The 22,914-nt window shown below is 40.0% G+C and overlaps 1 protein-coding gene across 1 annotated transcript; it reads left to right on the top strand.

Annotated features, from left to right (window-relative positions):
- The first annotated feature begins 1,317 nt into the window (after nucleotides 1-1,317).
- Nucleotides 1,318-22,205, top strand: LOC137040011 (SLAM family member 5-like). Its single transcript, XM_067415418.1, has 4 exons — nucleotides 1,318-1,636; nucleotides 16,830-17,144; nucleotides 17,246-17,424; nucleotides 22,140-22,205. Exons 1-3 carry the CDS (start codon nucleotides 1,345-1,347, stop codon nucleotides 17,419-17,421), a joined length of 783 nt encoding a protein of 260 aa, XP_067271519.1. The 5' UTR covers nucleotides 1,318-1,344; the 3' UTR covers nucleotides 17,422-17,424; nucleotides 22,140-22,205.
- The last annotated feature ends 709 nt before the right edge of the window (nucleotides 22,206-22,914 follow it).

Here is a 22,914-nt window from a genome sequence, read left to right on the forward strand (position 1 = left end):
ATGTGACATGTTTTGACTCCACCCCTCAAAGAATCGGAATCGAGAATCGAAAAGAACCGGAATCGAAAGTAAGAATCGGAATCAGAATCATTCAAATCAAAACGATGCCCAACCCTAAGCCCCAGTGAGTCAAGGTTTAGCTCTAAGACTATGTGCCAAATTACTAGAGAGAAGAGCAGCACCAGCCCAGTAGGGATGAATGCCATCTATCTTCAACAGGTCAGGTATGACCCAAAAACTTTTCCAATTGTCTATGAACCCTATGTTATTTTGCAGACACCACTCAGAAAACCAGGCATTGAGTGATGATAATCTGCTAACTCTCTCATCACTCTTTTTAACAGGGAGGAGACCAGAGAAAAAAACTGCCTTTGACATTGTTCTTGCAAACTTACACACCTCTTTAATGTTAATTTTGGTGATCTTCGACTGGTGATGTCGAACAACATTAGTGCCGACGTGAATAATAATCTTAGAGAATTTACGATTAGCTTTAGCCAGCATTTTTAAATTTGCTTTGATGTCAGGCACTCTGGCTCCCGGTAAACATATGACTATGGTGGCTGGTGTCTCTATTTTCACGTTCCATGTAATAAAACGTCAATAACTAGGGTACTTTCAACAGGATCCTCAGTGGGTGTGTCACTGAGTGGGAAGAACCTGTTTGATGTTCTAATGGGAACGGAAGAGTGTTTTTTTGATCCGCAACTATGCTTTTTCATCGTCACCCAGCCCTGCTGCAAGGGCTTAGCCAGAACCAAACAAGTTAGCTACAGAGTTCTCTAAGCTAGGGTCTACTCTGTCAAAAGGGTCTACTCTATGCCACCGCATAACTATGGATGTGTTAAAAAAATAATGAGAATATGCACATATATCCGAGTCCTGATCGGGAGGTAATGTCCGATTCCGATCGAGTCTGAAACCATGTGATCGGGACCAATTTCCGATCACGTAATCAGATCTGGACATCCCTAATATTTACACTAAGTGCAAATACCTGTAGATTCTATTTACTAAGAGAAAATAGTGAGATATTGTTATTACACCATATAAAAGTAGCAGTTCTTTGCCATATAAATAATAACATGTAATTTATCATTTATTTTGACAGATTCATACTATTTGCACCTCAGTTGTTTTGTACATTAACAGGATGCAATGATAACAGAGTAAATTATTATTTTTATTTAAATTATTAAATGGAATACCACCTTAAAGCAGGGTTTATTAAGCATGTAGGCTATAAAGTGAAAAACACACTTATTATTAAAGCTATAGTTGATATTTGAAATGCACTCTCTCTGTTCTCCAGTGTTTGCTGATGCAGATGTCGTGAAGAACGTGATGGAGGGAGATTCAGTCACTCTACAGTCTGGTGTTACTGAAATACTGACGGAAGATCTGATAACATGGACATTTGGACATACAGAGACTCAAATAGCTAAAATCGATAAAGAGAGAGGAACCTTCTCCACATCTGATGGTCATGATGGGAGATTCAGAGCCAGACTGAAGCTGAATCATCAGACTGGATCTCTGACCATCATGAACACCACAACTGAAGACTCTGGACTTTATCAAGTGACCATCAGCAGCAGCAGAACGACCACACACAGATTCACTGTTACTGTCTATGGTGAGTCACAATTACAAATCACAAATTAGTCACAAATTAAGTTTGTTCACCCTGTCTACTACATATATTTGTCACAATTAATTTTTACTGTAATAAATAAATAAAAAATGTTCGTGGATACAGAAATACTAAACTATTTTAACAATTTTCTATACCTAATTCACTTTAGATTAGGTAAGAATTTAAAGGTCCCATTCTTCGCATGTTTTCGAAGCTTTGATTATGTTTACAGTGTGCAATATAACATGAGTTCATGTTTCGCGTGTAAAAAAAACACAGTATTTTTCACACAATTTACTTATCTGTACAGCGCTGTTTCCTCTGTCCTAAAAACGGCCTGATGATTTCCTCGTTCTATGAAGTCCCTCCTTCAGAAATACGTAAAGAGTTCTTATTGGGCCAGCGCTTCCCGTGTTGTGATTGGACAGCAGCTTAGCGCACTTTGCCCGGAAAGGTCCCGCCTCTTACCATAACGGGGAGATGCAAGCGCTGAATGCGCTCTCTTCTCCACGTGGGAGAGCAACAAGACCACGCCCCCTATTTTGCGTGTTCTTGTGGGCGGAGGGTTAGTCAACAAATGGTTCTAGTGACGTCATTACATCCCTGCACTTCCTGCTGTAGTCCAAATTGGCCGTTCGCTGTAGGCTTTGAAAGGGAACTTCTGTTAAATAAAATATCTCTCTTGGCATTGAACTTTGAGCTTTATAATTTTACAGGTATTATTTATGCTCTAACAGCAACATTTCACACTAACTAAAGTTTGAAAGATGGAATCGCTAAGAACGGGACCTTTAACTAAATAACATAAGATTGTAATGGGACACCAACATCTTAGTTACGTTATTAAAGTTTTTACAAAAAACAAACAAAAGCATACATGATCAGGGTTTGTCACGATTCAGAGACAACATTTTGACTATAGTCAATAGTACCATCAGCAACATCAGTTAACTTGGCTGATAACTGACTATGCATAGAGCTTTGTATAACTCATAGAGTCCCATAGACAATTTGTATGGTACTTTTTATTTTAATTGACTTGTTTTGTGCTTTTTGGAGCTAAACATCTGGTCACTGTCTGTTTTCATTGTATGGTAAAGAGCATCTGGTTTTGTGCTAAACACATGGGTGTCAGACTGTGGTAAAACCAGTACTGATTACCAGGTCCCCAAGGGGAGAGAGGTTCCTTGAAAAGTCTGAAATATTTTACATTTGGAGTGTCTATTCACAACAAGTGCAAATAGAGTGCCTTGATAACAAGTGCTATTCGCACTAGCTCCACCTAACAATACAATAAAAAAACAGGTGCATTAGTTCAGTTTCACATGCGTTAATCCTCTGTAAGTGCAGATATTGTGAAAATAAGAGATTCATTTTATACCAGCTTCACTGATTAATATAGCGGAACCTTGTGAGATTGCGCTTATTGAATGAGTGAGAGCTTTCAGTGATTATAAAGGGAGCACTCTTTGCACGCTGTCTAGGAAATATAATTAGTATTTATTAAAGGTGGGGTAAGTGCTATCTGGTAACCGTTGTTGGTATTTCAAATCACCAAAACAAACACGCCCCTACCCCCAAAAGAAACTCGCCCCTATTTTGATAGTGCCGCCCCACACATACGTGAACCCAGAGGCATCAACGGCTATGGCAGAATCTCTGTGTATCTAATCCAGGTCGAATATTCAATTAAAAAGTCATCCCTTCTATCACAAAAACACAAACCATTCTTGTGAACAACTCGATAGTACATGAGCAAGACAGTCCAACTAACGAACATATTACAATTATGACAAGATTAGAGTTACAGCAATCACAAAAACACACACAAACCGTTCTCATGATCAACTCGATAGTACACAAGCACACAGTCCAGCTAACGACATATTACAATTATGACCAGATTAGAGTCATAGCGATCATAAAATCACAAACTGTTCTCATGAACAACTCCATCGAACACGAGCCGACAGTCCAACTAACGACATATTACAATTATGACAAGATTAGTGATAGCAATCACAAAATCACAAACTGTTCTCATGAACAACTCTACAGCACGAGCCGACAGTCTAACTAACGACATATTAAAATTATGACCAGATTAGAGTTATAGCGATCACAAAATCACAAACTGTTCTAATGAACAACTCTATAGCACGAGCCGACAGTCCAACTAACGACATATTACAATTATGACAAGATTAGAGATAGCGATCAAACTGTTCTTATGAACAACTCTATAGAACACAAGCACGACAGTCCAGCTAACGACATATTACAATTAGGACTGGATAAGGGTTATATAGATCATGAAAAGAGTAAGCAAACATATATTAGGAGTATAGTAGCCTATCTAACTTGTCGGAGACATTGTGTGAGCTGATGCTTAAAGCACACAGTGCTTTAGATTTAGATGCTCCATTCGATGTGGAAATTAACGGGTCTTTATCATCGCTGAAGTGAGCCACAATATGATCACAAATGGACTAACAAGCGAACATGACACACAAGCATAGTCAAGCAGCATATATTAGGCTAGTTGTCGACTAATATAATGTCCGTCATGTGTGACTCGTGTGTTTTGAATAATGACGTGCACAGAACGAGAGCGAGTGCGAGCGCTCTTCTCACCATCAATAGTAGACACGCCCCTTACCTGCTGATTGGCTACAAGTTTGTTATTCCACTCGGCCCGTGTCCTTTTTCTAACGGTTTTGAAATAACACTTATCCCACCTTTAACAGGTCTATAATATATTCAGAATTTAAAATAAAACTTTTGTTTTCTATTCTTGACAAGTGGCCACATAGACGCTTCAATACACTGACCCATCCGCATATACATGCGGGATTCACTCGAAAAATGTTATGACTGACAGTTATAAATATTATAAATGTCAAAATCAGGCTCATAAAAATGTCAGGAAAAACCGATTACTGGCTGCATGTCATTATCCATGGATCACTGAATATTTGGTAAGTTGTAAGGAACGTTATATCAAGCCCAACCTTTAGTTTAAACTGATAATCGTTTGTTCTACTCGTGTTTTCCTCTGTTAGCTCCAGTCACGCAGAGGTTCTTCTGCCACTCAGCCTCGGCTGAGAGGGTGTGTTTCGGCGGGACTATACATCTATAGATGTATTTCAACCATTTTTCAACAGACTTGCTAAACTCATGAAGGCCCATCCCTAAACCAAGCCCACAGTGGATAAGAGCACATCAAAGAAAAATATTAAAAATGCTCATTGTGGTTTGAATACGCCCCAACGTTGGGGAAACACCCACTAGTGTTCTACAGAGATACACACCTGCATGAGCTTGTGTCTACAGCTACAAATCACTGTCAGTATAATGTCACTGTCTCCACCCATGTGTGCTGTTGACTGTCATCACCGATCCAACATACTTTAAATATCGAAATGTCAATCTCAACCAAAATGATGGTCTGGATCAAAACTCAACATTGTATCAATGTAACCATGCTATCTGGGGTTGCAAATGCAGCTTTATCAACTTTCCCTTGAGCCTTTGATATATAAAAGGTCATGATGAATACCCTGTAAGTTTCAGAGCTGAAAACTTCCTTGTTAGTCAAACAAAAGCTTTTATAGACACCAGGCCCAGAAAACAAGGCTCTCAAATCAATTATGCATTCAATGGCTGTGTAACCAAAAGGCAGGCACGTCAGCTTAAATAGAGAAATAACATTAATTTCTTGATCTGCGTTGTTAATGTTCATTCTCTTGACTTGATGTTTGAATAGCATGTGTGTGTGTGGTTCGTGCTTCTATCGGGACAAGTAATACAAAAATAAATAAATCGTGAGTGGATGTGAGATTAATCATTTGGAGTGTAGATGTTTGGAGTGCTTTGTCAGAGAATTATTCTGGTTGCCGCTTTCAAATCAATCCCTCCCTCATGTGAACTGAACTGACAGGGGAGCTGAAGCTGGTAACACTTTAGAATACTGTTTCTTACTTAATGCATAACTAATAAAGAGTTACTGCAGTACTAATGAATAATTCTTCATTAACACTCAAGTCACTTATATTAACTACTAAGGAATGAGTGTTAACTAATCAATATGTAATAGCATTTTTTAATTGTGTTAAGTATCAATTAGTTAATCAGTAACTATTCAATTCAGTTATGCCTCCTTAAGAACTACTATTAAGTAACTACTAATTCAGCTTCACAAGGAATAACTATTAAGTAACTAATAATTAACAGTGATGCACAGTATCAGATCGAGGCCCTTTCTTCTTCTTTAGTACTAATGTTGTTAGATAAATGTACTACTGTTATGTGTACTATATTCATTTACATTCACTCGCAAATGTGCCGATTAATGTTTCTGTCTGTGTGTGTCCCCACGCTATAATGTTGCAGTTCTTGCAGCATTAAATCAGAGAAAACAATTCTAGTGAAAGAGTACACAGATTCATGAGTGCACATGCAGAGTGCACAAAATGTGAGCGCACACGCAATTTCTGTGAGTCCAGTTTTGTGCGAGAGAATGGATTGAGATTCCGCTTGTAAGCAGAGATTTATTGCTTGTAAACTTGATGTGCTCTCGCGGTACAATATTAATACTACATTAATGAGGATGTTGATGATTTCTTTTTTTTTTAATGTAAGTATTGTCTGCAACCAGAAGTTCAGGACGGAACCCCATCCCCAATCTAAGTGCCTTGCCAACATGGCTCAGGCATTTTATGTTTATGTGATACCAAATTATTTCTGTATTTAAGGCAATGACTGAGGGGAAAATGAGAATACAGGGAACCTATGAGTCATTAAAAAAGAATTACCAAATAGTTCTCAAGTAGTTACTTAGAACCTGGAACAGTATTCTAAAGTGAAAACAAACCCATTCATAATTATTGAAGAATTACCAAATAGTTCTCAAGGAGTTACTTAGAACCTGGAACAGTATTCTAAAGTGAAAACAAACCCATTCATAATTATTGAAGAATTACCAAATAGTTCTCAAGGACTTACTTAGAACCTGGAACAGTATTCTAAAGTGAAAACATAGCCCAAGGAACCCATTCATAACTAATGAAGAATTACTAAATAGTTCTCAAGGAGTTACTTAGAACCTGGAACAGTATTCTAAAGTGAAAACAAACCCATTCATAATTATTGAAGAATTACCAAATAGTTCTCAAGGAGTTACTTAGAACCTGGAACAGTATTCTAAAGTGAAAACAAACCCATTCATAATTAATGAAGAATTACCAAATAGTTCTCAAGGAGTTACTTAGAACCTGGAACAGTATTCTAAAGTGAAAACAAACCCATTCATAATTATTGAAGAATTACCAAATAGTTCTCAAGGAGTTACTTAGAACCTGGAACAGTATTCTAAAGTGAAAACAAACCCATTCATAATTATTGAAGAATTACCAAATAGTTCTCAAGGAGTTACTTAGAACCTGGAACAGTATTCTAAAGTGAAAACAAACCCATTCATAATTAATGAAGAATTACCAAATAGTTAATAGTTAAATAATTAAGCCTAACTACCATTAATACAGTACTAATAAAGGAAATTTGACCCTCTATTCTAAAGTGAAAGTTTTATCCTCATTAATTATGACACTTATTGAATGATATTTAAGTTTACTAACCAGAATAAGCCACTAATTAAGCCTAACTACCATTAATACAGTACTAATAAAGGCAATTTGACCCTCTATTCTAAAGATAAGGTCTTATTGTTTAGCCGTTATGTGTATTTTTATGTGTGGTTCTACGTGAATCTAATACGTAAATCATTAAAAGCAATAAACAGTCTGCTGCACACTCAGTTTTCTCAGGATTTACATTAAACAAACTATACCTTAAAACCCTAAAATGAATAAGATTTCTGTAATCATTTAACCATTATTTATCAAGTAATACTTATGTTGCTTGCCATGGGCCACAATGACTAGAAAGTACACCAAAACGCAACATAAATTCACAAAAGACACTGATTTAATTCGTTCGGTGTAATCCACATCTTTAGAATCCATACGAGGAACTTCTTTATCCAGCGTTCTCCACCTTTCTCTTCAACAGCGACCGTAAACAAATCCCGCGCTCCATCTTTCTCTTCAACAGCGACCGTAAACAAATCCCGCGCTGTTTGGGAATTCAAACATTGCGTTTTACGCCAGTGATATCAAACGCTCATTGGCTCTCGCCTGCTTCGTCACAGATTGCGACAAGCCGTGTTTTAGTTTTTAGTCTGTGGTGAATGAGAAACCGAAACGCGCGCGCCTTCAAATAGTGGGATTAAGTTTAAATTAAATAACTTAAATTCTCTGTAACGTTACCTCATACAAAACTATATCACCAGAGATGACTTCGACTGCAACACATCGTCACTCGGACTACTATTGGTACCGCTTTTGACATTTTCACAATAAAGAAATGATTGTGATTACACTTTTGTTAGTTATGTTTTTCTTTATATATTTTCACTTTAAAAAAAATCATTATGTGTATGTTTAGAGGTTTGAGTGAGATTAGGGGCTCAAAATATAATTGTAATGCTAGATTGCCCATTAACCCATTAAGTTGTATTGTCATTTTTAGTCTCTGTTAAATTGCTATGTTTGTGTTTAGGGAAGTAACATGTATCTATAAAATGGTAAAAGGAAAATTGTAAATGTGTATATGATATAAAATATATTTTATGTATTTTGAGGTAAAAACACCTTTGTTTAAATGTTGCCAATACGTTAATGTTGTACCTTTCACTATTTATCCAAATAGACAAAAAATATGTTTTGTGTCAGTAGAAGCTGCTTATTAACTTATATAAATTACTACCATAATTGGATATAAAACTTTCACTTTAGAATAGAGGGTCAAATTTCCTTTATTAGTTCTGTATTAATGGTAGTTAGGCTTAATTATTTAACTATTAACTATTTGGTAATTCTTCATTAATTGTGAATGTTTTTTTTTTCACTTTAGAATACTGTTTCTGGTTCTAAGTAACTCCTTGAGAACTATTTGGTAATTCTTCATTAGTTATGAATGGGTTCCTTATGTTTTCACTTTAGAATACTGTTCCAGGTTCTAAGTAACTCCTTGAGAACTATTTGGTAATTCTTCAATAATTATGAATGGGTTTGTTTTCACTTTAGAATACTGTTCCAGGTTCTAAGTAACTCCTTGAGAACTATTTGGTAATTCTTCAATAATTATGAATGGGTTTGTTTTCACTTTAGAATACTGTTCCAGGTTCTAAGTAACTACTTGAGAACTATTTGGTAATTCTTTTTTAATGACTCATAGGTTCCCTGTATTCTCATTTTCCCCTCAGTCATTGCCTTAAATACAGAAATAATTTGGTATCACATAAACATAAAATGCCTGAGCCATGTTGGCAAGGCACTTAGATTGGGGATGGGGTTCCGTCCTGAACTTCTGGTTGCAGACAATACTTACATAAAAAAAGAAAAAGAAATCATCAACATCCTCATTAATGTAGTATTAATATTGTACCGCGAGAGCACATCAAGTTTACAAGCAATAAATCTCTGCTTACAAGCGGAATCTCAATCCATTCTCTCGCACAAAACTGGACTCACAGAAATTGCGTGTGCGCTCACATTTTGTGCACTCTGCATGTGCACTCATGAATCTGTGTACTCTTTCACTAGAATTGTTTTCTCTGATTTAATGCTGCAAGAACTGCAACATTATAGCGTGGGGACACACACAGACAGAAACATTAATCGGCACATTTGCAAGTGAATGTAAATGAATATAGTACACATAACAGTAGTACATTTATCTAACAACATTAGTACTAAAGAAGAAGAAAGGGCCTCGATCTGATACTGTGCATCACTGTTAATTAGTAGTTACTTAATAGTTATTCCTTGTGAAGCTGAATTAGTAGTTACTTAATAGTAGTTCTTAAGGAGGCATAACTGAATTGAATAGTTACTGATTAACTAATTGATACTTAACACAATTAAAAAATGCTATTACATATTGATTAGTTAACACTCATTCCTTAGTAGTTAATATTAGTGACTTGAGTGTTAATGAAGAATTATTCATTAGTACTGCAGTAACTCTTTATTAGTTATGCATTAAGTAAGAAACAGTATTCTAAAGTGTTACCCTGAAGCTCATTAAAGGTGCCCTAGAATGAAAAATTGAATTAACCTTGCCATAGTGAAATAATAAGTGTTCAGTACATGGACATCACATACTGTGAGTCTCAAACACCATTGCCTCCTACTTCTTATGTAAATCTCGTAAATCAAAAACACCACAGAAAACGAAGTGCTTTTCAACATAAACCCAAGCGTGACGCAAGCGTTGGGGATCATTTATATGCACGCTGTCACAAATCACCAGTGTGAGTGCCCATGATCACAACCAGGCCCATGAACTCCACCCCGGACTGTCACTCCATCACAAACTACATTACCCATAATCCTTTGCCTAGGACTCATTAGCACTCAATGCTCACACCTGTGTCTCATCACCTCATTACCTCTGCCTATATATACCTTGTTCACTCAGTCATTCAGTGCAAAGTCTTGTTTAGTGTCACAACTGCATTTCTGAGCGTTTCCCTGGTTTCATGTATCTTGGTCTTTGATTTCTTTCCTTCTCTGTGTTACCCTTTTGCCTGTTCCTTCTGTTTTGTTTGCCTTTTCGGACTGCTTGCCTGTGTATGACCTTTTGGATGTTTTATGGACTATGACTTTGGATTATCCTTCAATAAATACTGCGTTTGGATCTCCAACCTTTCTGTCTCAGAGCAGTTTGTTACCTGAGTGAGTTCCTTGATTATGCCCTTCAGGTAAGCGGCTCTGCTTTCACAGTGGGTGTCATAGAGGAGGATTGTGACATTTCCACTGCATCTGCCGAGCCTGTGTCCTCGGGCAAGATGGCCGCCGAGCCAGTGTCCTCTGACAAAATGGCCACTGAACCTGTGTCCTCGGACAAGAGGGCCGTGGAACCGGTGTCATGGGACAAGATGGCCGCTGAGCCTGTGTCTTTGGACAAGACAGCAGACCTTTTCTTAAAAGTTGCAATGAAAGTTGAGATGTTTTCGGCATTTGTTTTTCTAGGTTAAAACGGCAAAGGTAGATAATTTTTACTTAGTGCTCATTATGCTTTTTTAATGTTTTTTTTTCCCCCTGTTCTTTGTTGTGTTATAATATTTTTTTTTTTATGTTATAGGTTTTCAAAGTGAAAGCCCAAAGTGCACCCCAAAAGGGACTTGCCATGTCCCACAGAAAACACTGTTCACCATCTGCTCAATCATTTGCTGAATCAATAAATCATTACAAATTTAAAAAACTAACCTTTAGTAACCTTATAAAAAGAGCAAAACAAATGCTTTAAAGACACAGCAAAATAGAACAAACTAAGCTTTATTTTTAAACAAGATCTGCACCAACAATGGTGAAATCTCCATTATAAAAGTAAAGTTTAATCGAAAGCAAATAATGTCTGATTATATAATAATCTAATCGAAAGCAGAGATGTATAGAGATAAGTCTGTAGCTGACAATGATATAGAAAAAACTTGTTTATTAAGTTTACCTCTTTTTTTCCCCTGACATACAGTAGGGCTATTATTAGCATACTTTTGCAGAAAAAAAGCTATATTCCTCCATACACCCAATATTTCCACAGAAATATGAGATTAGTCGACTAATTGCTTAAATGACTAGTTGGCTAGAAAAATCTTTAGTCTATGGCAAGTCTACCGTGGCCCAGTAGTGCAGCCGTACTAAATTAAACCACAACACAACGAATTTGCCACAACACAACGGAAACGAGCCACAACACAGCGAAATCACCACAACACAACGGAAACGAGCCACAACACAAACAAAATCACCACAGCACAACGGAATCGCCACAACACAACGGAAATGCTCCCGTCCAAGAGGGGGCTCTCTGAGTGCAATAAAGTTGGTTTTCCTTGCCATTGCTCTATAGATTGGCCAGTCTTACAAATATATAAACACTACGATCAGTTTTAAAACGCCTCTTTTTCTACGCCTCAAAACCAGTGTAGAAAATAGCCTGTTACTTATTAGTTATGATGTTTTAAATGTAAAAAACACACAAACGTCATTAGTTGACCTCAGACAACAGTATGAAAAAAGGAAAAAATCCAGTTCATGACACTGTTAAAGGGTAATTCAAAATCGTGGTCAAAAGTACAAGCAAGGTCAAAACACAGACAGGCAGTCCAAACAAACAAACACAACAAGGTTGGGAACAAGGACAAGATAGTAATCCAGAAACAAGTATTCCATAAACCGAAAGACATGAAACCAGAAAGAACGCTCAGAATTGCAGTGTTACTCTAGACAAGACTGTGCGATGAATGACTGAGATAACCAAGGGTGCTTCCCAATTCTTATTTGTGCATCCTCGTTTCCTTTCCTACCTTCCTTTCCTCGCGCCTTAGCACTTCAGGATGTGATGGAAGGACATGAGGAAAATATGCAAGGACGGAGGAATTGAATAAAGTGAACCGATATCCTCGCAATTTAAAATGTTGTCAATTAATGATGACTGCACAGCTGGATATATTTTTGAACATCACAGATAACTATTTATATTGTAAGCTTCAACCTCCACAAAATACCACATTTGTCCATATTTTATTTAATATTTCCAGTTATTATTAACCACGAATTCCAGTTATTAACTGCTTTTTATTCATTGTATAGTATTAGTTTCTCTTAGTTTCTTTCATTTTCTTGTGCTTTGATATAATTCTGCAACTGTCAGGTGTTGTTATTTGACAAACATTTGTGTCTTGGACATGTAACATAATAATAGTAATGAATGAACTGTTGCACAATGTGAAGGGGGAGGAGATTTAAAGCGTGCATAACGTTTAGTCGATAAAACACTTCCGCAAAGGATACTCCAGTGTATCCTCGCTCATGACACCTCAGGAAGCCTCCTTACTCCTCCATCCTCGCCTCCTCGAGGTGCAATTAGAGAATTGAGATCTCCTACGAGATGGCTGAGCTCCATCGGTTTCCGTGTCATAGGATGGAGGACAAAGGAGCGAGGAAACGAGGAAGGATTTTGAGAAGCACACCAGGTGTATATAGAGTGAGGTAATACAGGCTGTCAGTTAGACCTGTCTAAGGCCATGTTGAGTTTCGGTAATGGTCAGGTGGTTAGGATGAGGCCTCCAGGAGCTCGTCAAACAGATGGGCCGGTGGTTGGTTCTTGGCTATGTCACTTAGATGACGGGGACAGCCCAAGCTGCACAGCACCACCCAGTGAGTCCCAACAACAGCCCCCTTTACAGTGCACATGGCCTAGGTCTGCTCTGGGAAGAGAGGGGGAGATAATGGGGGTGCTATGGGAGATAATGCAGAGGAGCTCCGGCGGCTTGGACAAGCAGCAACAAGAACAGTTGTGGGAGCTGCTAGTGGAATTCCAGGACTGTTGTGCCTGTGATGAAGGGGACCTGGGTCAGACTTCCCTGGTGCAACACCATATCGACACAGGGGATACAGCACCCATACGTCAGCGACCAAGATGCATGCCCTTAGGACAGCAGGAGGCTGCGGAGCAGGCTTTAGTGACGATGCAGCGTGCCGGTATAATAGAACCTTCTGAAAGCCCCTGGGCATCCCCAGTAGTCATGGTACCGAACAAGGGCGGAGGGAGTGGCGCTTGTGTGTCGATTACAGGAGGCTCAATGCAGTGACACGGAAAGACTCGTACCCTCTTCCATGTGTGGATGAATGTTTGGATCATGTAGCTGGGTCTTGCAGGTTTTCATCATTGGACTTGAGAAGTGGGTATTGGCAAGTGCAGCTGACATTGGAGGCGAGACCTAAGACGGCCTTAAGTTCTCTGTTTTGGTCTTTGCAATGCCCCTGCCACATTTGAGCGTTTAATGGAGAGGGTACTTTAAGGCATTCCACAGCAGCAGTGTCTGGTGTTTTTGGATGACATACTGGCACATGGGAGCTCTTTCAATTCAGCTGACACAGTCTTGAAGGCAGTGCTAGAGAAAATTAGAGCAGCAGGTCTGAAGTTACATCCCAATAAATGCCGGCTGTTTAGCAGGGAGGTGACCTTCTTGGGACATCACATAGGCAGTGAGGGAATTGGCAATGCTGAAGACAAGGTGACAGCTGTACGGGAGTAGCCTGTTCCGGTGAGCCAAAGAGAGCTAAAAAGCTTCCTGGGTTTAGCATCATATTACAGTAAGTTTGTACGGGGCTTTTCCTTTATTGCTGCTCTCTTGTACAAACTCCTACAGAAAGATCAGTGCTTTGTCTGGTCAGAGGGCTGTCAAAAAGCTTTTGATACTCTGAAACAGGCCCTGGTGTGCGCGCCCATTTTGGCACCTCCTGACCTCCACCTGCCCTTCATTCTGGACACTGACGCAAGTGGGAATGGAATAGGTGGAGTCCTGTCCCAGGTATACCCAGATGGGGAAAGAGTAGTGGCCTATTTCAGCAAGGTGCTTAGTAAAGCTGAGAAGAGCTATTGTGTCACACGGCGAGTGCTGTTATTTCAAGTAATATTTATGCTGTCAGCATTTCATCATATGCTCCGACCATGTCTCCTTACAGTAGTTGATGACGTTCAAGGAACCAGAGGGCCAGGTGGCTCGTTGGCTCAAGGAATTGCAGAGTTCACTGTGACACATCGTGCGGGGGAACGGCATGGTAACGCAAACGCCCCGTTGAGACGGTCCTGTAGTACGCAGGGATGCAAGTATTGTGAGCGCAGAGAAGCCCGGGAGCTGGAACTTAGCCAGAAAATCAACGGAAGTGATGAACTTGAATTGGTCTGCAGGGAGCTGCAAGAGGTGGATGTCACTCTATGGGCAGAGAATCAGAGGCGGGACCCGGACCTGCAGCCTATGATGCTGTGGGTAGAGGCACAGCAGCGGCCACCTTGGGAGGAGGTAGCAGCCCTCTCCCCAAGTTCAGATGCTTGCAGCTAATGGAGGGGGTTCTCCAGCGAGCATGCGTGGTGCCAGCAACAGGAGAAAAGAGATGGCAAGTAGTGGTTCCTGGGGGTATGCAAGAGACAGTGTTGAGGGTCATGCATGGCTCTGAAGGATCTGGCCATTTTGGGGCGACAAAGACACTTCAACGTCTGCGTCAGAGCTTCTATTGAGGATGGCTGAGGCGTGATGTGGAGGACTTTTGCAGGCGCTGTGATCTTTGTACAGCACGCAAAGGGCCATACGGTCAGTCCAGGGCCCAGCTACATCCATTTCCAGTGGGGGAGCCAATGCAGCATGTGGGGGTAGACGTCATGGGGCCATTTCCTCGCACCACACAGGGGAATCGCTTTGTTTTGGCTGCAATGGATTATTTTACTAAATGGCCTGAGGCCTTTGCACTGCCTGACCAGGAATCTGTGACTGTTGCCAACGCCTTGGTGGAGGGTGTGTTTAGTAGGTTTGGGGTTCCCCAGAGTATCCATAGTGAACAAAGTAGAAACTTTGAGTCCAAGGTATTCTCTTCCATGTGTGAGCGGTCAAGAATCAACAAGACCCGCACCACCCCACTCCACCCTCAAAGTGACGGGCTTGTGGAACGATTCAACAGGACACTAGCTGAGCAGTTGTCAATCTTAACATCCACTCATCAACAGATTGGGACACTCATCTGTCACTGGTATTGATGGCATGTTGCTCTACTATTCAGGACTCTACCTCATGCACTCCGGCCCTGCTTATGTTGTGTAGGGAGATTAGGACCCCTGCAGAGATGGCCTTTGATCAGCCCCCAGATGCTCCACCTGTTCACGCAGGACCTGAATATGTGAGACAGCTCCAGGATCGCTTGGACTCCACCCATGCATATGCCAGAAGGCAGTTGGTGACTGCTGGGGTGCGGCAAAAGAGAGCTTATGACATGCATGCCTGGGGGGCGTGACTTTGGGGTGGGAGAGCTATTTTGGGTTTACAGCCCAGTGAGGAAGAGAGGGAGGTGCCTGAAACAGGATAGCCACTGGGTGGGACCATTCGCAATATTGGAAAAGCTGGGGGAGGTTGTACATCAGGTGCAGTTGCCTCCTCGGGGGCGCAAAGTGCTGCTGCATCGGGATAGGATGGCCCCTTACCGGGGTTCTGCATCACCGTGGGCCAGCACAGTGCTTCCTCCACAAAACGCTGAAACCCCGAAGGGGCCAGAGGGGGTAACCGAATTGGCGGAGATGGCCAGTAGTGGCCAGCAAGTGACAATGTTAACTGACACCCCTCTAGGCGAGTCTTTGAGGGGCTCTGAGGAATCAGTACCTGAAGGCCAAGGTCACACGCTCCTCAGGGGGCGTCCAAAGAGAAGAAGGAGAACCCCAGTCAAGTTTAGAGACTTTGTCCTCGGGGTTGAGGACTTCAGTAAAAGGGGGGTAGTGTAACATGTTCTAAATGTTATTGTGTTTTAGTAGACAAGGAGTTTAATGTTTATGTGGCACTATTCATTTTGCTGCTGTGGACTGTTTTCATTAACTTTATTACCTGTTATTGGAGGTTTGAGTTAAATATGCAAAGAGGCTTCACCCCTAGGGTTTTTTTGGGGGGAAAAGCAGAGAAAAAGGGGCAGAGGAGTGCCTCGCTGTTTCAAGTGTGGTTCTCTTTTCAAGTTGGGGTGTGTACGGTGTGGGTTGTGGCCTACAACAGCACAAATAAACACCCCTTTTCACTATCACGCCTCATTATTGCCCGATGTTACAATATGGTGATTAATGTTACAATATGGTGCACTATTCCTTACATTTTTTTTCCTGTTTATTTCTCATGTTTTCTAGCTCGTCTGCCTGTTCCTGTCATCATCAGTAACTCTTCACAATGTTTTTCATCATCATCAAATTGTTCACTTGTGTGTTCAGTGTTGAATGTGGGTCATGTGACTCTCTCCTGGCTCAAAGGAAACAGTTTATTGTCCAGAATCAGTGTGTCTGATCTCAGCATCAGTCTCTCTCTACCTCTGGAGGTGGAATATCAGGATAAAAACACCTACAGCTGTTTGCTGAACAATCCCATCAGCAACCAGACCAGACATCCCAACATCACTCAACTCTGCCACACATGTCAAGGTACGGCAGCACAGATGATATGATGTGTTTATTGAGTAATTACAGTCACAATCATCATAAATCATCCAAAATAACTGTATATTTCTCCATATTTCTTACATTCTCTCATGTTTTCCAGCTCGTCTGCCTGTTCCTGTCATATTCAGAAACTCTTCACAATGCTCATCATCATCATCATCATCATCATCATCATCATCATCATCATCCTCATGTTCACTAGTGTGTTCATCAGTGGTGAACGTGAGTTATGTGACTCTCTCCTGGCTCAAAGGAAACAGTTTATTGTCCAGCATCAGTGTGTCTGATCTCAGCATCAGTCTCTCTCTACCTCTGGAGGTGGAATATCAGGATAAAAACACCTACAGCTGTGTGCTGAACAATCCCATCAGCAACCAGACCACACATCCCAACATCACTCAACTCTGCCACACATGTGCAGGTTTTCTATCGGTTTTGGTTATCAAAGTATCAAAGTCTGATTGAGAGTTTATTGAAAAGCACAATTCCTTATGTGTTGTTCTTTTCTTACCCCAGACTGCATCTTCTGCTGTGATTCTACTGAAGCTGTGATCCGATTGTCTCTCTCTGCTTTTGTTGGTGTTGCTGCTGTTTCTGTGCTGATTTATGACATCAGATCCAGAAGAGCTGAGCAGAAGAGATCAAAGACATCATATTCTCATACCAGGACACCAGGGGGTGATAATAATTAAAGGGTTAGTTCACCCAAAAATGACATTTCTGCCATTAATTACTTACCCTCATGTCGTTCCAAACCCATAAGACTTTTGTTCATCTTCAGAACATATATGAAGATATTTTTGATACCTATTCCAAATGTAACTGAAAGTGGTGGTGATGAAAGCATGAACAAGTTTGACTTGTATAAACTATAATGGGTGCTATAAACTAGATGGTGAATAACTTACATTAGTGGATAATTCAGCAGCAAAAGTTACTCTAGAAAAATAACGAGTGCACAATAATTGTAAAAAATCTAAACACTTAGTGGTGAAAAAATAAAGAAAACCATAAAAGTGATTAAGTGAGCTCTAAATCTGGTAAAATGTTACACAAAACACGAAAAACAAGTAAACAAACAAGTAAATATTTATAGAAATAGGGCCTATATTATACTAAGAAATTTAAATTATTTTAACTGTATAGTGCATCTTTTTAATGAGGCAGCAACATATTATAGATAGGGCAGAACAAGAAAGGATATTAATAATCTTTCATAGTGCAAAAGTATTATAATACAGAGCAGCATGCGTATGTGCATCTGCGTATGTGCATCCCGTGTGCAGGATGATGCGCTTGAAGCAAGACGGAGGCACAGTTCAAAACACAATGGGAAGATATATCAACGTGTAGTGTATCTATGCAATATTTTATTAAGCCATTTATTTTAACATTTTAATATTTCAGTTACTGTGTGTGAAGAACAATACAATATCTAGTCCAGTGTTCTGATCACCCAGTAGAAAGTAATACATTTACAGCAATAAACTCCAGCAAGATAAAGTCATTTTATGCTAAACCATAGAGCGCTATCTACAGATCAAGCTTGGAGAGAGTTTCATTGTGTTGACTGTCGTAACCGAACTTAAAGCTGAATGGAGAGAGACTGAGCCGCAGCGGAGGGAAGCATGCATTAACGTTAACTTGAGTTTAATGACTTAAATATTCATTTGTACCTCACATTAAACTATAGAATGGCTTCAGAACACTTATAATATAATGCATACAGTGTTAATGATGCTTTATAATGTTTTTGTGCCTTTGGTGGGGCACTGGGGCTTAACAATGACACAGAATATTATACGCACTGTATCGGATTTGGATCGGCCCTGTCTGACCGATACCCAATCTGGCAAATAATGGCGGATCGGAACCGATACGGAGTATCGGATCGGTGCATACTGGTTCCACACTCTAATCAGCTAATTAAATCAAAACACCTACAAAGGCCTTTAAATGATCTCTCAGCTTAGTTCTGTAGGCTACACAATCATGGGAATACTGCTGACTTGACAGTTGTCCAAAAGATGACCATTGACACCTTGCACAAGGAAGCCAAGACACAAAAGGTTATTGCAAAAGAGCCTGGCTGTTCACAGAGCTCTGTGTCCAAGCACATTAAAAGAGAGGTGGAGGGAGCTGAGTGTCATGCTGATGACACTCAACACTATTTATCATTTCAACCAGATGATCCTACAGTCAGTGTTCGTATCGCTTTCTGTCTGACATTTCTGACTGGATGAAGCAACATCACCTTCAACTCAATCTTGCAAAGACAGAATTACTTGTTTTCTCAACCAACCCAGCACTTCATCAAAATTTCTCCATTCAGCTTGGTTCATCGACCATAACTCCATCCAGGACAGCCAGGAACCTTGGAGTTGTGATTGATGACCAGTTAAACTTCACTGACCACATTACTGCAACAGCCCGGTCCTGCAGATTTGCTTTATTCAACATTAGAAAGATTAGACCCTTCCTATCAGAACAGGCTGCACAACTCCTGGTTAAAGCTCTTGTTCTCTCCAGACTGGACTACTGTAATGCTCTTCTGGCTGGGCTTCCAGCATGCACTATCAAACCCTTGCAGCTGATCCAGAATGCAGCGGCGAGAGTGGTCTTTAATGAGCCGAAGAGAGCGCATGTTACGCCTCTCTTCATCAAACTGCACTGGTTGCCAATGGCTGCTCGCATCAAATTCAAGGCACTAGTTATCGCCTACAAAACAACCACTGGCTCTGCACCAATATACCTAAACTCGCTGGTTCAGACTTACACACCCTCCAGAAGCTTGCGTTCTGCGAGTGAGCGACGCCTCATGGTTCCATCCCAAAGAGGCATGAAATCGCTCTCACGGACATTTTCCTGGACCGTTCCCACCTGGTGGAATGACCTGCCGATCTCAATTCGTGCTGCCGAGTCTGTAGCCATTTTTTAAAAAACATCTTAAGATACATCTCTTCCAATTGCACCTGACCAATAAAGAATAGCACTTAACTATCCATTAATTTTTGTTTGTTTGTCCAAAAAAAAAAAAAACGGTGTACTGTGCTAATTAACTTAGATATCTTACAGCTCTCACAGGTTTTTGGCCTTGTTTGTTTCGTTGCTTCTATTACTCTCCCCTTTTTTGTAAGTCGCTTTGGATAAAAGCGTCTGCTAAATGATTAAATGTAAATGTAAATGTACTTCCATTTAAACACCACATCTAAGCTTGTATGTATATATGGCGGTGGTGCCATTTTTTCAAATAATATAAAAAAATAGATTAAAAGGTTCGTCGAGACAAACTTTAAATTGGCTTGGGAGAGAATTGATCAGAAAGCTTGAAAAAAATTAAAATAGTTCGATAAGTTTAAAGCTGCCCTAGAATGATTTGAAACAATATGGTAAATTGTTCTCTGATATCTACATAGAGGGTATGTGGCTTATTTAAGGGCAAAATTTGTCCAGATAGAGTTTTACAGGTCCATTTACAACCCTATAAAATGTCCCTAGGATGTAATGCTCTGTTTTTGCCTTATTTGGAAGAGTCATTAATATTAAAATTAGAGCACTGCTCTGATTGGCTTATTTCAGCAGCTCACAGCAGTTCGTCCTGACCGTGCTGACAGAACACAGACCGGCTGAATGACACTTTAAGCAAAACATCTCAAATGGAGATTGATAAAATGCAGCTTACTTGTTTATTGGTGTTTTCATATCATCTGCACACGAGAAAGAGCTCGCATTCGTGTGGTTGCCAGATTTCAGTAATTAAATCCCCCAAACAGAGCTTTTCTTTGAAAAGAAACCCGTATACTTTCCGGTGTTGTACCTAAACATGTCCATATGCAACCATACGCAAACATCTGGCAACCATATGCACGCGAGCGCTCTCTCTCCCACGGATAATCTGAAAACACTAATAAACAAGTAAGCTATATTTCAGCAATCTCCATTGACTATCGTTTTAACTTATATGGTGGAAAAGGTGACATTTGCTAGAAGGATTGAGTAAACACTTGACAAATACGGTTGTATTTTGTAATACAAAATTAACCTGTCATTAGACACACTATTTAGTTTTGTATGGTACTTGGAGTTTCCTATTGTTACTGTAAGCATCTTGCCTCATCTAGACAATGCGATCTCTCTAAGAAACTTTCAATTTAATCAGAAATTGTTGAAACAGTCAATAAGTGGATAAATCACTACTTACTGCATCCATGAATACAGTTGCCCCTTAAGACGCTGAGCGAAGCTTGCTTGAAATGGGCCGAACAAATGAACGATTTGTTGTGGTATACGATTATAATAAACCTCAACCATGCACAGCTTGAACATGACACATGTCATGAGAGCTGTTTTTGCTTTCCTCACGTGTCGTTTGATGATTCGACTCTGTCATTTCCGCCTGACAATGAACATGTTTGGACAGATGCAAATGTTGGGGGCGTGCATATAAATGATCCCCAACGCTTGCGTCACGGTTGGCCTTATGTTGAGAAGCACTTATTTTTCCGTGGTGTTTTTGATTTACGAGATTTACATAAGTAGGAAGAGGCAATAGTGTTTGAGACTCACAGTATGTGATGTCCATGTACTGAACTCTTATTATTTCACTATGGCAAGGTTAATTAAATTTTTTCTGTAACTAGGGCACCTTTAAAGTTTGATAAGTTTAAAGTTTAAAATAGTTTGAGGATAGATAGATAGATAGATAGATAGATAGACAGATAGACAGATAGATAGATAGATAGATAGATAGATAGATAGATAGATAGATAGATAGATAGATAGATAGATAGATAGATAGATAGATAGACAGATAGACAGATAGATAGATAGATAGATAGATAGACAGATTGGGAGTTAAATGAGTCTCAGTGGTTTAGATATAGATTCATAGAATGGCAGCTAGTGGAGTGTGATGAGCTTCAGTGTTTAGATTTGAAGGTCACTTGGTCTCTGAATAGTCTTGGCTCATTTAAACATTCCGTTAATGAAAGTCAATATTTTTCCGAGTTTTCTGAGTCTTTTTTAAGGAGAATTGAAAGTCTTTTTTATTGAAAGTACCGAGTCAAAACAGTCTGAAGATCTGAGCCGAGTTTGGAGTATGTGGAGTTAAAGCTCTAGGAGGAGAAAGAGTTGTGAATTTGAGTCAGAAAAATAATAATATTAAGTTTATTAGGATTTCAGTAAGTTGGCTCTCCCAAGCCAACTTAAATATGATGGTTGTTAACGGCGACGCAAATAATTGTGGGTTATCTGCAGCAGCGAAGGATACACCTCATGCACACTCCGAATACTCACTTTTTTTAAAATGAGACAGCCTTATGGCGCATGCAGCCTTCGAATGCGGCCTCCGGAGGACGCAGAATTCTGAAATGAGACACAGCTTCTCTTTCTAACCTCTTTCTCTGTGCAGTAGGTAATTGGGCTCAGCTGCTGCTGATCGGGTTGATGAGCGGGAGCGCTTAAAAGGAGTAGAAGGATGGCAGAAGGAGAGCTCCGTATTTGCATCGTGGAGTTCCATTGGGTGGATGTCGTCGCACTGTCCTCTGTCTTATGTCCCAGACAGTAGCGCTTTATTGCGCTGCCGTTTTGAGGGTGATTGTTTCTTTCTCATTATGATGTTTTGAGTTAAGGTGCATATATCATTTGGTTTCTTTTGTCGAATAGGCTATGTAAAGTTGTAAAGTATGTAAAGTATATTTCTTTTTGGGAAGCCATAGGGAGTAGGTTGCCATTTTCTTTGTATCATTGTTTTCTCATGGTTATGGTTTAGTTAGGTAGAAAGGTAAGATTTGCTGTCGGCCTGTCTTTTTTGTTTTGTTTTTTCTTTGGCTATGTAAGTAATTTTATTCTTGCCTTAGTTAGAGGTATGTTTGTTTGTTATTTTGGACTGGACCCCTCCTGGGGTGTATTCCAGAAAGCAAGGTTAACTTACCGTCACATATATCTTGAACTCTTGAGGCATCTTTACACACCTGAGTTAAGGCGCCTCTAACGCGGGTCTGTGTCTGCTCAAAATTCTGTGTAAAGACGCGATGCCGCATTAAAGCAGACTTAAAATATGCCGGGTCTGACCCACCTCGGCCCCTAGTATCAAAGGCGACATAGAAGCGGTTTTGATTCAGTGTAAATGAACACTAACTTGTGCCGCCTTAAACTACATCATTGTCATGACAACCGCCTGTCAG

The sequence above is a fragment of the Pseudorasbora parva genome, chromosome 14, assembly GCF_024679245.1.
Source record: "Pseudorasbora parva isolate DD20220531a chromosome 14, ASM2467924v1, whole genome shotgun sequence".
In the NCBI taxonomy this organism is placed as follows: Eukaryota; Metazoa; Chordata; class Actinopteri; order Cypriniformes; family Gobionidae; genus Pseudorasbora; species Pseudorasbora parva.

Excerpts from the sequence above, each read along its gene's own strand:
- LOC137040011 (XM_067415418.1), top strand. The coding sequence starts at position 1,345 with ATGGAGGGAGATTCAGTCACTCTACAGTCTGGTGTTACTGAAATACTG. Across the intron at positions 1,637-16,829 it reads ATTCACTGTTACTGTCTATG|CTCGTCTGCCTGTTCCTGTC; the intron begins GTGAGTCACAAT and ends CATGTTTTCCAG. Across the intron at positions 17,145-17,245 it reads CACTCAACTCTGCCACACAT|ACTGCATCTTCTGCTGTGAT; the intron begins GTGCAGGTTTTC and ends TTCTTACCCCAG.